The following is a 13845-nucleotide window of genomic DNA, read 5'->3' as shown; positions in this document are numbered from 1 at the left end:
TTTGTTTATAATGGTTTAAATTTCACCAAATGAAACAGTTCTATTTGAAGTCATAAAATGTAATAAAGAGAACTTATATCGGAATATTGTTGATCTAAATATATCTACAACATCGGAGTATATGGATTCGTCTCATAGGCGCGTAGTACTGCAAAGTTGTAGAAGAATTGCTACAATAGTATGGTAGGTACTGTCTTGTAACTGTCCTGCTAGGAACATGGAATGAAATAAGGGGGCATTCAATAACGAATTAATAATTTTAAACAAACACATTAAATCACAAATAATTCTTCATTCGGATAATTTTAATAAATGTAATGAATAATCAAGGTAGCCGTAATCTAGGCATTCTCTAGGAATACCTATTCTAAAATTTACATATCTAAGTATTTATTTTGGATTCTTTCAATGGTGTGCGAATGAACTTCATAATTTGTAGACCAAACTGTGAAATTATACTCAATATGAATCCTTACTAGTGACATATACAATGTTTTGATAGTGTAGATATTGTGAAAATCATTAGATAATCTTAAAATAAAGCCCAAAATTTTATAAGTTTTGTTGGATATGATTTATAAAATTGAGTTTCATATCAAACCATATACCCAAGTCATTGATTTCAGAGACAGAAACTAATGATATACATATCACTAATAGAATAACCAAAAATTATAGAATTCCTTATTTGATAAAACCTTCTAATTTGACATTTGTTTATGTTAGGTTGCAAGTTATTTTCTTGACACCATATAAAATGTTTGGACAAGTTATTTGACAATATATGGCAATCATTAACATGTCTTATTGCCTTGAATAATTTTAGATCATCTGCAAACATTAGGACATGAACATCATCGAAAATATATAAAACATCATTAATAAATAACAAAAAGTTAGTGTACCAGATATTGGGTACTTTACCGTACACTAAATTTAAGTGACTTTTAAACACTTTTGTTCAAAAGGTTTGATGTGTGCAAAAGGCTCCTTGACTCGCGCCATGGTATTTCCATCTAAAGTAATTACATAATCCTCAACACTTAATAACCATTAATTGCCATTACTTGCAGTGAATCTCTCCACCGTGGGTCAAGAAGATTCCAGTTCTGAGGAGGCAGGAGCGGCGGAAGGTCGGGGGGGTGGCAGCGGTAAACCCGCCGTGCCCCCAAGACCTCCCCGCTCCATCGTGGACGCACAGGGCGAGCGGAGGGCTGTGGGTTAGTACTAAATCATATCTACATCTTATATTAAATCTATGCATGGGGGGAACATACACATAATTCACAAAGGTGTTTGAATATATATTACAAATTGAACACCATGTGTGCTCCACCTCAAATAAGTCTAAAAACGTCATTAAAGTCTTGAATCTGCATAGTGTCCTTTTGCAAACAGATCACTGACAGCAATGGAGTATTTTCGTGTACTTTACAGCAAAAGCTGATACTTCTCCTTTTGTACTATTGGAGGTACATGATTCAAGCAGTGTTCGAAAGTGGCAACAACACGCTTCGTATTTGCATTTAAAAGTCAATCATATATAAATCATATAAATTCCATCGTCAAATGAATCTTAAAAATCCAAGTCATCGACCGCCATTGCTTTCACGTTGCGAAATATTTGTTAAACTTTGTGTATTTTTTATTAATTTCTTTTATATGAAATGAAAAAAAATGTACTGACAATATCCTTTATAATTCGTTTGTGTAATTAAATGTGTTTTTAGTTTTGTATCAAGTTATTTTTACAGTTTACAAGAACACTATTTTTAAGTGACAAAAATATTGGAAAAAATATTCTGTATTTTAAATCGAAATTTTAATTCATATATTATAATCAATTTATAATATTATAATCTGAAAGAGTCTTTTATCTGCTTTCAAAAACGGTATTCCATTTTGGGATACATTAAAAAACAGCGGATCTTTTTGAAAATCAACGTCAAACGGAAATATTTCTAAATAAATCGTGAATCTGACAGATCTTCTAAAGTAACTTGATGACAAAATCTCAAAAGTACCCAGGGGTTAACAGGTTCATATTGAATTAAAAATAATAGTCATGTGTACGTTCCTTCTGTACATGGAATAGTTATAATATTTGGTGGTAATGCAGGAAAGTTGGTGTATGATTTGTGCTTGGGATGGTCATTTGAATCTTAAATATCTTCTGAACCCGTGTTCAGAATCCATAACAATCACTGAAGAGATAAACCTGTGGAAGTGTATTGTGGGAGTGTCTGTGTGCCCGAAGTAAGGTTAATTTTATCTTACTTCGGATGAAATTGACCAAATATTTTCTACTATATAATATGCTAATCAAGGAGACCTTTAACTTGAGGCGTTAACCTTACAAAAGTATTGTGTTTTTGTTTTCATTTGCATGGCAACCTTGGAAATAATCTTTTATACTTCGGTCTTCTTCTGTTTTCAGGGTGACTGGTACCTACTTGATATTGAAATTTTTTTTTGTTGTTGTATTTCTTCAACATTTCCTATGATGGCCATATTAGGGCAAGATCATCACCCCTAATGGGTGAAAGCAAAAAAAATAATTAAAAAAAAAAAAAACTATGTTGACGTTTTTTTTTGTTTTTTTTTTTTTAATTATTTTTGTTTTATTTTACAATGTAACTTAAAAAAAAAACAACAAGGTTAGAAAAACAAAATGAAACAACCTGTTAGATGTTATTAGAAATATCTTTTAAGAGCGGGCTAATTTTGAGAAACTCTGGGTTAACTCAATGCTCGCTTATGAAATTAGGACTAACATCACATGCAGCAAACTCAATATACCTGTCAATCACGGCCTATTAACTCTGGGTTAACTCAATCCTCGCTTCTGAAATTAGGACTAACATCACATGCAGTAAACTCAATATACCTGTCAATCACGGCCTATTAACTCTGGGTTAACTCAATCCTCGCTTCTGAAATTAGGACTAACATCACATGCAGTAAACTCAATATACCTGTCAATCACGGCCTATTAACTCTGGGTTAACTCAATCCTCGCTTCTGAAATTAGGACTAACATCACATGCAGTAAACTCAATATACCTGTCAATCACGGCCTATTAACTCTGGGTTAACTCAATCCTCGCTTCTGAAATTAGGACTAACATCACATGCAGCAAACTCAATATACCTGTCAATCACGGCCTATTAACTCTGGGTTAACTCAATCCTCGCTTCTGAAATAAGGACTAACATCACATGCAGTAAACTCAATATACATGTCAATCACGGCCTATTAATTGTCTTACTTACTTCGAAATATCTCATTTATTTAATAAACCAAAACATTATAAAATATAATAGCAAAAAATATATATTCTTTGAAAGAAAACAATATAGAATTGTATTTGTAGTGAGGAAATGTTATTTGTGCAATGATAGAGGACTCGTCTTCTCGGCTACTAACCGGTAATATCAAAGTTCATATCTATAATTCTCTCGTCAAGTACCTATCACCCTTTAAATGTATCTGTCAAATGTATCTAACACAGCATGTCTTCATCACTTCATCTTCCATTAACCCTCTTCTCCCCGTGTAGGTCGGAGCGGCAGCGAGAGAGATCTCTCGTCCAAGGCCCGAGAGGTGACCCATCGGCTGACGGCTCCGTCCAGGAAGCATTCAGCTCCGTCCATAGGAGGGAATGCGGCCCTGGACCCCAGCACTGGACAAGGTTGGTGGTGGGGCATGCCCTTCTCTGGACAGTGATTTTATGTGTTACCGAGCCTCCACCCTAGTGACAGAATTCTTGTTAAAGTACTGTGTAATCTAAGATTCAATCATTCATGTATTTTACTGTTGAGTTTCAGAATTCTAGATAATTTGAGTACAGCCTTGGTGAAATACCACCATCGAAACGTTGCTTGAAATGGCTTTAACCACGTTTTATGACCAAATCTGAGTAGCCAGGTACTTCTTAACCTTCCTCTTCCCCGTGTCCTTCCCTTCCCCACTTCCTTCAGCCTCGCAACATACCCCAATTGGGGATGTTAAGCCTCCGGACGGCGGGAAGCAGTTGTCCCTCTTTTACGGTATTCACATGATAAAATTAATAACACTATCTAATATTTAATTGAAGATCTAAGCGATAACACGCCAAAAAAAACATTAACTCATTTTTCTTTCAATTTCGATTTCCATGTTTAAATTTGAATTCATTCAACCAATTTAGATTGTGATTTGACTAAATAGTCAATTTAATCAGGTAAATATTGAGATGTTCAATGTATAAGATATTATTTAGCCAAAGAATAAAGAAGATCACAAGAAATGCATTTTTAAAAAAATCACAAAAAGAAAATGCAAAGCCAATTGAAAAACGAAAACTGCCAATTTTGTTTTCCTCCCTGTAGATAGGGAAGAAAAAATTCAGAATTATATTTATTTTTAAATACACAAACGGTCTGAAAGGGTTAAAACATGAAAATTATAGAAAAATGTTTCAATATTACATAACATTTTCGATTTTTTTGCAATTTGTAGTAAAATTGTTATAAAAGCAAGCAATACTTTTACAAAAATTTGGTCACTAGTATGGAGGGCTATTAAATTTTTCAATTTTATATCCATGGCATGTGTTTTTTTTCCATCTTCTTCTTGCGTGCATTTATTCCCAATCTTATTTATTATACAATTTTTCAACTAATTTATGGATGATTTGGCGCTATATTTTTATAATTTATTTTATGATGTACGAATTAAAAAATCCGTTCCGTCTGTTTGTCTGTGTTGCAGTGACTCCGATGGCGTGCCAGCAGTTGGCCCAGCAGCTGACGCGCCTCACCGCCAAGATCGTGCAGATGTACAGCACCCTTTCTGACAGCCCGCGCGACCAGAGTCACTTGGACAAGTTCTCCGATAATGCCGACATGCTGCACGGTAACCACTCATAAAATTTCACGTTATATAGCTAGTATTAATCTAGCCCACAGTGTTTATTACATCATACTTTTATATACTACAACTTTCATTTCACAATATTCAGGCAAAACCCACGAAAGATCGCAACGGCTACTGATAAATTTCATTGCTCTACCTAACATTCTTTAACTCGGGTAGCGTTTTATTCTACCTAAAAATAAATATCATAAACAAAGTTTCGTCTTACACTTAGCGTATTACTCGTCGTATTCTGGTACAAATCTATAATAAATATTCTGGTCCTCTATAAAATTAGTATTATGTGGGATGCAATGAATTGTTTTGTCCTGAGTGATATTCAATTAGCTTTGCATTGTTGTTGTTACAGTAGAACCTCGTTAATTCGAAATCCAGCAGACATCAAAAATAAATTACGAATTAACGAATTTCGAATTAAAAAACCATTTTGTATGAAAAAAATTTTCTGTGGATATTTTTCTGGTGAAAATTTCGAATTACGCGTTTTTTCGAATTAACGGGGTTCTACTGTATGTATAAGTATATTTTATTGAATCTCTCCCTGTTGACACTACCTTTTCACCCTGTGTATTTATTATGTGTATCGTATCTGAATGTTTCCAAATTGGCTATCTGAATTCTCAGGTCTGGAGTCGGCCATGGTGGAGGCGCAGAAGATGCTATCACAGGCCACGGGGCGTAGCCGTCCCAACGGGGGCATGGACAGCTTGGTCTCCTCGCTGGAGGACGACAACGGCAACAGCGAGCACGCCTCGCTGCCCATCAACTCTATGTCCCGGACACTGGACCAGCTGGTCAGCAAAGGTACATTAATCCCTCAGACCTCTGGCATATTCTGTCAGAAGGTCGGAGTATTTCCTCTTTGCAATAAAATCCAAATAAATGGAATATTTCTTAATGTATCTGAAAACTAAAAGCTGTTTTTGAAAGATGATGATATAGATTTAAAGACTAGCTGACGTGTACCCGGCGTTGCTAGACTTTTCTCTACTTTCAATAAATATAATATCCATGCATTATATATATATAAACCTTCCGGAAGAACTCTGTTGCATAGTTTAGAAGAACTAAGCGCACAAACAGACAGACGCGGATAGTGACTTTGTTTCTTACTATTTAGAGATAAACATATAATTTTTGGAATACTAACACTTTCCTTTTTATTTAACTTAATTCAAATTCAAACTTAATTTTTTTTGTTGTTTCACTAAAAATTTCGCAAAGTTTCATACATTTTTTTCAAATTGCGGTCGGTACCTTTGGTTTTATAAAGTGTACATTCTAATTCTTCTGTAGTTAACTTCTAGATTTGAAAATAAATCGTGGTGTTTTCTCTTTCTAATACCGTTTAGATCATGTTTTTCACCATGACAGTAAAGGAAACACAACGAGGAGGGGTTAAGTCAGAACAAACCCACTTCAACTGTCTTCAGTATCAGCTAATGCCAGGCCAATCTTCACCAGTAGGTTTCAAAGTCAGGTGCAAGCCAAGAAGATGTTCGGTTATTTGTTAACACTCGTGCATTTGAATCTGCAGTCGTGCTCAGGAACGTTGACAAATAACTAACGTTGTCAGTAACGACATATCATTAATAATACTCCTTTTTTCCAGCCCTCCCGGCAACCAATGGAGAACTGTGCGTCATGGACAAGTACTCTGACCTCCTCTACAACATAGTGAACAAGTTGGGCTCCAACAACACCGGCGCATACGCCTCTGCCCAGGACAGCTAGTACGCACCCCGCTCCCCGGACAGTCGCTGCCAAGTGTCATATTAGACTTAGTGGAACTGGTGTAACAAAGCCACGCTAGTGTGTAGTGCATAACCATTTTCGATTCTGAAAATGCCGTTAAGTTTTCTGTTTAAGTGACACCATTTTCAATTGTGACGAAATTTTGTATAAGTGTGTTGAAACCACTTTTTGATGTGTAAGAACCACTTTCAAATTCAAAGAAGGTTTTCTTATTATCTTTTAAAAAGATGTAAAAACGCATTTAAGTGCATCTTGCACACTTGTAAACCACTTAACATTGGCAAAACATCACACAAAGTGCACAAAACTCAATTTTAAATTAGTGGAAACCACTTATGTTGGCGAGACATCACTATTATATTGGTTGATTTACTTTTAAGTGCAGGAAAACATTTCTGAGTTGGTGTGACCCACTTACAAATGTAGGAATTTGCTTTTAAAATGGTGGAAATCACATTTTAGTGCATGTAATCAAAGACTTTCGATATGCGTGTAATTTTTTTATCGTTACCTGTAAGTTACATAATTATGCAACGTTACCGTGATTATTGACACTTGTTTTTTTCTTTGTGTATTATATTGTTTTTTATTGTTGTAATGTTGTGACGGAAACAGGATTGGAAGAAAAATCGTTGTAGCGATATTTAAAGATTTTGCATTTTTATGGTACGTGTCCTGTTTTTTTTTTTTTCTTTTTTTTAACAATAATTAATACAATTTAAATCGGAAAGTGTCATAAATGTTTTGTGTATGTTTAGAAGAATATGTGATTTTTTAATATAAATAGTATGTGAAATCGTGGTTAGAAAAAAATTTGTGTAACTTGTAGAAAAAGTGAATCATTTCTGTTTCGTGAATTCTACATAATAATTTTGTTTGCATTTTGAAAATGGTCTTATGTAATTATTAATTAAATAATCCACTTACTAAATAATGGTAAACAAAATAATATTATGAAGAATTCCCTTTACACTGATTCAATTTTTAAATCTGGTTGAAAAACTTATTTCAAAATAAAAAAAAATTTATAACAAATATTATTGAATACAGCAACTTTTGTTTGTTGTGTTGAGAAAATTTGACAAAAATTGTCCACATTTGTGATTCGTTGAAATGAAAAATCATTAAAAAAATCTTAGTGATTAATAATTTTGTTTGTGACTGTTCTTCTAAAGAACAAATAATTATAATATCGAATCTTTCACATTGTAAGTGCGTTAGTGGATATCGTCAGTAGAAAATAATGTGTTAGTGGTCTAAGCAAAGCCAAAACGCAAGGATTACGTCTTTCTTAGATTAGGTTGAGTAACAAAGATATTAAAACTTTTACTAAGGAATTGTCAAAACTAATTATTATCTAATGTATATTGTCTTTTATAAGCTTTGCCATTAAAAAAAACTATTAATATTCTACTCATTTTGGTTTTAAGACACTAATTTAACAATTTATGCTTTCAATATGGAAATGTCACTAACAACGAAATATAAAATGTATGTGTCACTAATAGTTGCAATGTGTATGTATTCTTGGTAAATGCATAGATATAGAATACACAAGGTAAGCCCATCACAATAAAACTATTTGGGCTCACGGATTGATGACTTTTACCCTAGTAATCAGTTTACAAATTCCAAACATCTATAAAAATAGTTGACATCTTGAAATTTTTTTTACTTTTAACTTTGGTAGGTAGTAAAGGATGTCTTGGTAGTAAAGTTTTCATACTTACCAGACTTATCGATATGTAGTCATTTTTGGGTGAATCATTTGTATTCTGTATCTTTGTCTGAGATACAGAAATATTACTGGTATGATTTTTTTAATGCATCAGAATTATTACAGGAATTATATTTGTAAATTTAATATTCCGTCGAAAGTTATTTACGCATAAAGAGTCGATAAAACACATAATATTTTATGAAAATCTAAAATTCAAAAAATTCTGCCTTACTAGATATTGTCGTTACGCTTGCAAGACCACCTACTTGAGTTTTATCAAATTTTCCCAGGGGAAGTAAATAACTTTGCAGTTTTGTATTCAAATGCATCGAAAAACAAAGTTTGAATGAGTACTGTGCGATAACAGCTAAACTGATGCACATAGCGGAGATTGGGCCAGATTCCTTGACTTTTTTTAGAAATTTTTGGCGTATAAAACGTTTTAGCTGAAATTCAGGACATAGCCGTTTTTGCAAGCGCAATGACAATATTGTATTTATCAGCAAAATTCTGATTTTAATAACTGAATTATTTTAACCTACGTGTTTTTGTACTGTAAATAAATATTTAATTAAAAACATAAAAGCTGTGCATTTTTCTCGTCATAACTCTCTAGACCGGTGAGCTCTGGCATCATGAAATTAGCAATTAATCTTTTCTGTTCAGAATCTGTAGGTCAGTGTAACATTTTTCAGCTTATCGTCATTTCCATCACTAGCTCAGGAGCTATGAAAACTCCTTTTTACTAGCTCACTGTAATGGCCCTTTTCATTCAGTTTTTACTATGACATTAGGATGGCAATTAACAATCTGCATCATGCCATCTCTCTCATACAAGACTTGAGTCGCACGTTCGTTGCACTTAATTTGTCGTATCCATTACGTTTCATTATCGATATTACCTTGCTAGGCCCCCACGTGCAGGTTAAAACTATGACTTACGAAATCAGAATCATGCTGACAATAAACATACCCGGCAGTTATATCCTAAAAAGTAACTTAAAGCGTCCGTAAACGGTGAATTGCAAACTACATGTTGAATGAGGAATTGATCTTTGGTTTCTTGAAATAATTATACTTACAATAATAATATGATAATATTCTTTTACACTCTACTGACAAACATGATGTATTTACAAGAAAAATATTTATTTTGTATTTATCTTAATCATTATTCAATAATAAAATGCACAATTTAATGTTTAATAGTCAATCAAAGATGAATGCACGAGAGTTTACAACTGTCTCGTAATCAATATATTTAACAAATAAACGTGCACGCATGTGGAACTCTATCATCTCTGCCTACCCAGAGGTAGACAGGAACACTGACAAATTATTATATAGAAAAAAATTAAACGCATTGCACAGATAAACCCGTAGAAGTGCCCTGTGGGCTTGTCCGTGCGTCCGAATTTATTTTTAGGATAGCCTAGGATTCGAAAAGTCTTAGCTCCTCTCAGGCCTCTGGCGTATTCTGTCAGAAGGTCAGATTATTTCCGCTTTGGGTGGACGACGATTTTTATGAGATCGCGGTTCTCGGTATTATCTGTTCAGCGCGTAAGTCACAAATAGTTCTTGCAATAGTGTTGTGAATTCTCTGCTGATAATAACTATTTATTTATTGCTGTTATAAAAATAATTACTGATAACAATATGGGCGTGACTTGCTGTTCGGCAAGGACAAAAATAAAATGAATATTTGAATAAAAAAAATTTTAAATTTCATCCATCTTACGAGACCAAACGTTTTGCTCAATAATTATTTTTTAAAGCATTTATTCTCTGCAAAGCTTCGCATTTTAGTTATTTAGAAACTCAAAAGGGTAATTATTGAATATAGTGAGTCACGCTCAATGTATTAATCCATGCCATATTAATAAAAAATAATGTTTATATTAAAACTGTGTGGATTTTTTATTGAAATAAGCCGATTGTGAAAAACTGATGTTATGATTGTGCAGTCAATTTCTTTCTTGTTTGATTGTGATACTAATTCATCCCATTTGTGGAAATAATGTTTCAATTTTATCAAGTGCAGATTGATTGTGTTACTAATTCATCACCTTTGGATTGATGCAGCTACTGAATCATGGAAGTTGAGTTGTTTGTGTTGCCGATGCATTTACTTTCGGGGTGTTGTTTTACTATTCCAATCAATTCGTTCGTTTCGTTCTTAAGTTCAATCGATTCGTTCTTAAGTTCAATCGATTCGTTCTTAAGTTCAACAGCTCGGCTGTGGAACGAACTGCCGGCCTCTGTGTTTCCTCCCTCCTACAACATGGGACTCTTCAAGACCCATGTTCACTCCTTCCTCTCCAAAAAAAGACCCTCCAAACAGCATCCCCAAAGATGACATAGGCCCCGAGGGAAATTATTTTCTTCAGGGCCTCCTGTGTGGAGTATATATAAAAAAAAAACAAAAAAAAAAAATTAGTATTGATTGCGATTCAATTGCATCCTGTTTGAATTAGTGATTTTTCTACTTCATAAAGTGTAGATTGATTGTGCTTCTAATTCTTCACCTTCGGATTGATTGAGCTAATAACACATGTTTTTGTTGCTGTTACATCACTTTTAGATTGTGTTGTGTTACTATTTCATTTGTTATTAATTGGTGACACAATCAATTTGCATTGATTGTTGTTTCACTAATTAATCCAATTTGGATTGGTGATGCTACTATTTCATCAAGTGCAGATTGATAGTGCTACTAATTTATTAGTGTTGGATTGATTGAGCTATTAAAAAATGCAATTTCAATTGTTAGTGTGGCTGGTACTTTCGGAGTGTTGTGTTGCTATTTCAATTGATTGGCGTTGATTGTGATACTAATTCATCCGATTTGGAATTGTAATGTTACTATTTCATTAAGTGGGGATTGATTGCGTTACTAATCACCACCTTGGACTGACTGAGTTACTAATACATGCAATTTGAATTGTTTGTGTTGCTAATGCATCACCTATATGTAATTCAGATTGATTGATTCACACCACAATAAAGATTGTAAAGAAGCAATACAAGAGAGAGCATTTCACAATAATAATTTGGTGTACCTAATGATAAATATTCCATTATTAGACTGACCGTGAATTAATGTAGAAAAAATGTCGGTTTGCAAGTTGCGAATGTTTAGTAGCGTGAATGTGAAATAATAATTAATTTATTAACTTTGTCATAATATGGTACTAATTACTATTGTTATTAATTATATACATGTAAAATATATTGATCGTGAAAATGTAACGCTGGCGTTTACTAATTACATATTCCTGAACCATATCCTCTTCCCAATCTTCGTATTTAACCCTTTCAGACCCAAATTAAAACTGGCAGTAGTAAAACACATTTGGTGAAACTTTATAGAATTATTCGAAAGGTAAAGTTAGCGAATTCACACTTAATATTACTTACTTAATTACTACAAGAAATAACTATTTATTTCGGGGAGATGGTAAGAGATGCATGAAAGTTCAATTTTTTCTCAAAGTTAAGTTTGAAAGTTAGGAAATATGCATAAATTATTAAAATAACCCAAAGTAACAACCTAATAACCTATTTTTGCGTGTTTTTCCATCTCCCCCAACTTAAATAGTAGTTTCCAGTAATAATTAAGTTGACATCAAGTGTTATTAAACAAAAAAATGCATGAGTGTAGCGGAATTCATTAACTTTACCAACAAAAAAAACATTAGGTCTCAGACGGTGTTTTGCAGTTAATTGACAAATCATATAACATACTGTATCAAAAATAAATCAAAATTTTACGAATTTAAACAGTACCTTCATACCTTACCTTTAAAAAAACATTTATATGGTGCTGAAATGGAGGTAAAACAAAAAATCATCTGTCAAAATATAAACATTAATGGCTAATGAGTAGCCAGAATTCAATGAAAAAATAGTGGGTAGTTAGAAAACGTAAACTGCCATTTTTTATTCATTATATAGGGAGGAAAAGGTTTTGAATATCTATGTATTATCAAATATAAATATGGTTTGAAAGGGTTAAAGAAACATTAATCATATTTACAGCAATAATATTTGAGTTATTCATAAGTATAAATTTGTAATAAATAGTTAGCAATCATTTTATTTATTTTGTATGTATTTAGTTTGACGAATTGAAAAGTTAATCGAGTTCAAAATACTTTATTTTGAACTTTCAGATTAACACATGTCAATTTATCAGAAGGAAAACTTTATTTATTGTTTATTCCAACATATTTCTACATTCTAAATATTTCTTTAAACTTGTGATATATTAGAGCAACATTTCTGTCTCTATATTTCTTGTAAAATTATTTGTAACAATCAGGTACGAGCATTGTAGCTTCCTTGGTTTATGAGTTACATTAAAATGAATTTAATTTAAAATCACCTAAGATAAGTTTAGAATGTGTTGAGATTTTTGGAAAATTTAAATAAACACAAAATTTCATACATTTGTATATGTGATGTTCAGTGTCGGCCCGGTGAAAAAACTCCATTCATAATCGAAACGTTGCTTGGGATGAAATGTTTGGTGACGAGATTTGAATAGTCAGGTATTTTTTTTTCTTCATCTTCTTCCCTTCCCCAGTCTCTTCATCCTCACAACATATACAGAAAATGAATATTGCTAATTTACTTAAAATCTCTTCAAATTAAAATCTGGTTAAAAATGGGATTGCAGGCCTTTAACGAATTAATTTAACATGTTGCCTGATAAGATTTTAGTACATTTTGAATTCATTTATACAATATCGGATAATGTTATATCGTCATATAAAGTAAATGGTGACCGAATAAATCATCACAATGATAATTCATCACATCTTTAAAAAGTTATATAAAGTCATGGAAAGTGATGAAACAAAAACTTTATTAACTGGGTTAATTAGGTTAGGTTAGGTTAAATTTTTTTTTTTTTTTCATCGTTACTAATGACTTTGTATCACTTTTTAAAAGTGTGTTGAATTGTCACTGTGTTAAGTTATCATGGAACCAAAGTAAATATTATTGTGATAAGGCATTCGAAATGTACTATAAGTTTATTATGAAACATGAATTCATTCGTTAAAGGCATGTAATCCCGTTTTTAACTTGAAGAGATTTTTAATAAATTAGCAATTTTTTTAAATTTTTCAATCATTTTTCTCCGTGTACCCCAATTGGGGATGCCATAGTCCCACCGGTTCCAGAAGGTAGAAAGCAGTTGGGACTTTCGCGCGGTATTCACATTAAAAATAACTATGCTAACCTTTCTTGAAAAATAAGAAGTAATTAATTCTGAAATCATCTGTCAAAGACCGCAGTAGGTATGTGTGTATGTTATGGCAATCGTTATAAATAATTTATTACTATCAATCATTATCCATCCAAATAAATCCATGCAAACAATGCTTAACTAATGAATAAACAGTATTGTTGCAACTAAACACAACTAAAAACTGTGCTTTAAAGAAAG

At 32.7% G+C, this 13845-nt stretch overlaps 1 protein-coding gene across 4 annotated transcripts in view; it reads left to right on the top strand.

The window, feature by feature from the left end:
• Wdr62 (WD repeat domain 62) overlaps positions 1-11642 on the top strand; it is a 323903-nt gene extending 312261 nt beyond the window's left edge. For all 4 annotated transcript variants that reach the window (XM_089647948.1, XM_089647947.1, XM_089647946.1 and 1 more), the window contains 5 exons: positions 1074-1220; positions 3561-3692; positions 4754-4897; positions 5543-5722; positions 6531-11642. In XM_089647948.1, the coding sequence (XP_089504074.1) occupies positions 1074-1220; positions 3561-3692; positions 4754-4897; positions 5543-5722; positions 6531-6652 (725 nt within the window). In that variant the 3' untranslated portion in view covers positions 6653-11642. The remainder of the gene's footprint in view (positions 1-1073; positions 1221-3560; positions 3693-4753; positions 4898-5542; positions 5723-6530) is intronic.
• Positions 11643-13845: the final 2203 nt, after the last annotated feature.

Source organism: Hesperophylax consimilis, chromosome 27, assembly GCF_061612785.1.
Source record: "Hesperophylax consimilis isolate HC1 chromosome 27, BYU_Hcon_1.0, whole genome shotgun sequence".
Lineage (NCBI taxonomy): Eukaryota > Metazoa > Arthropoda > Insecta > Trichoptera > Limnephilidae > Hesperophylax > Hesperophylax consimilis.
This window is presented reverse-complemented; position numbering and strand designations above follow the sequence as displayed.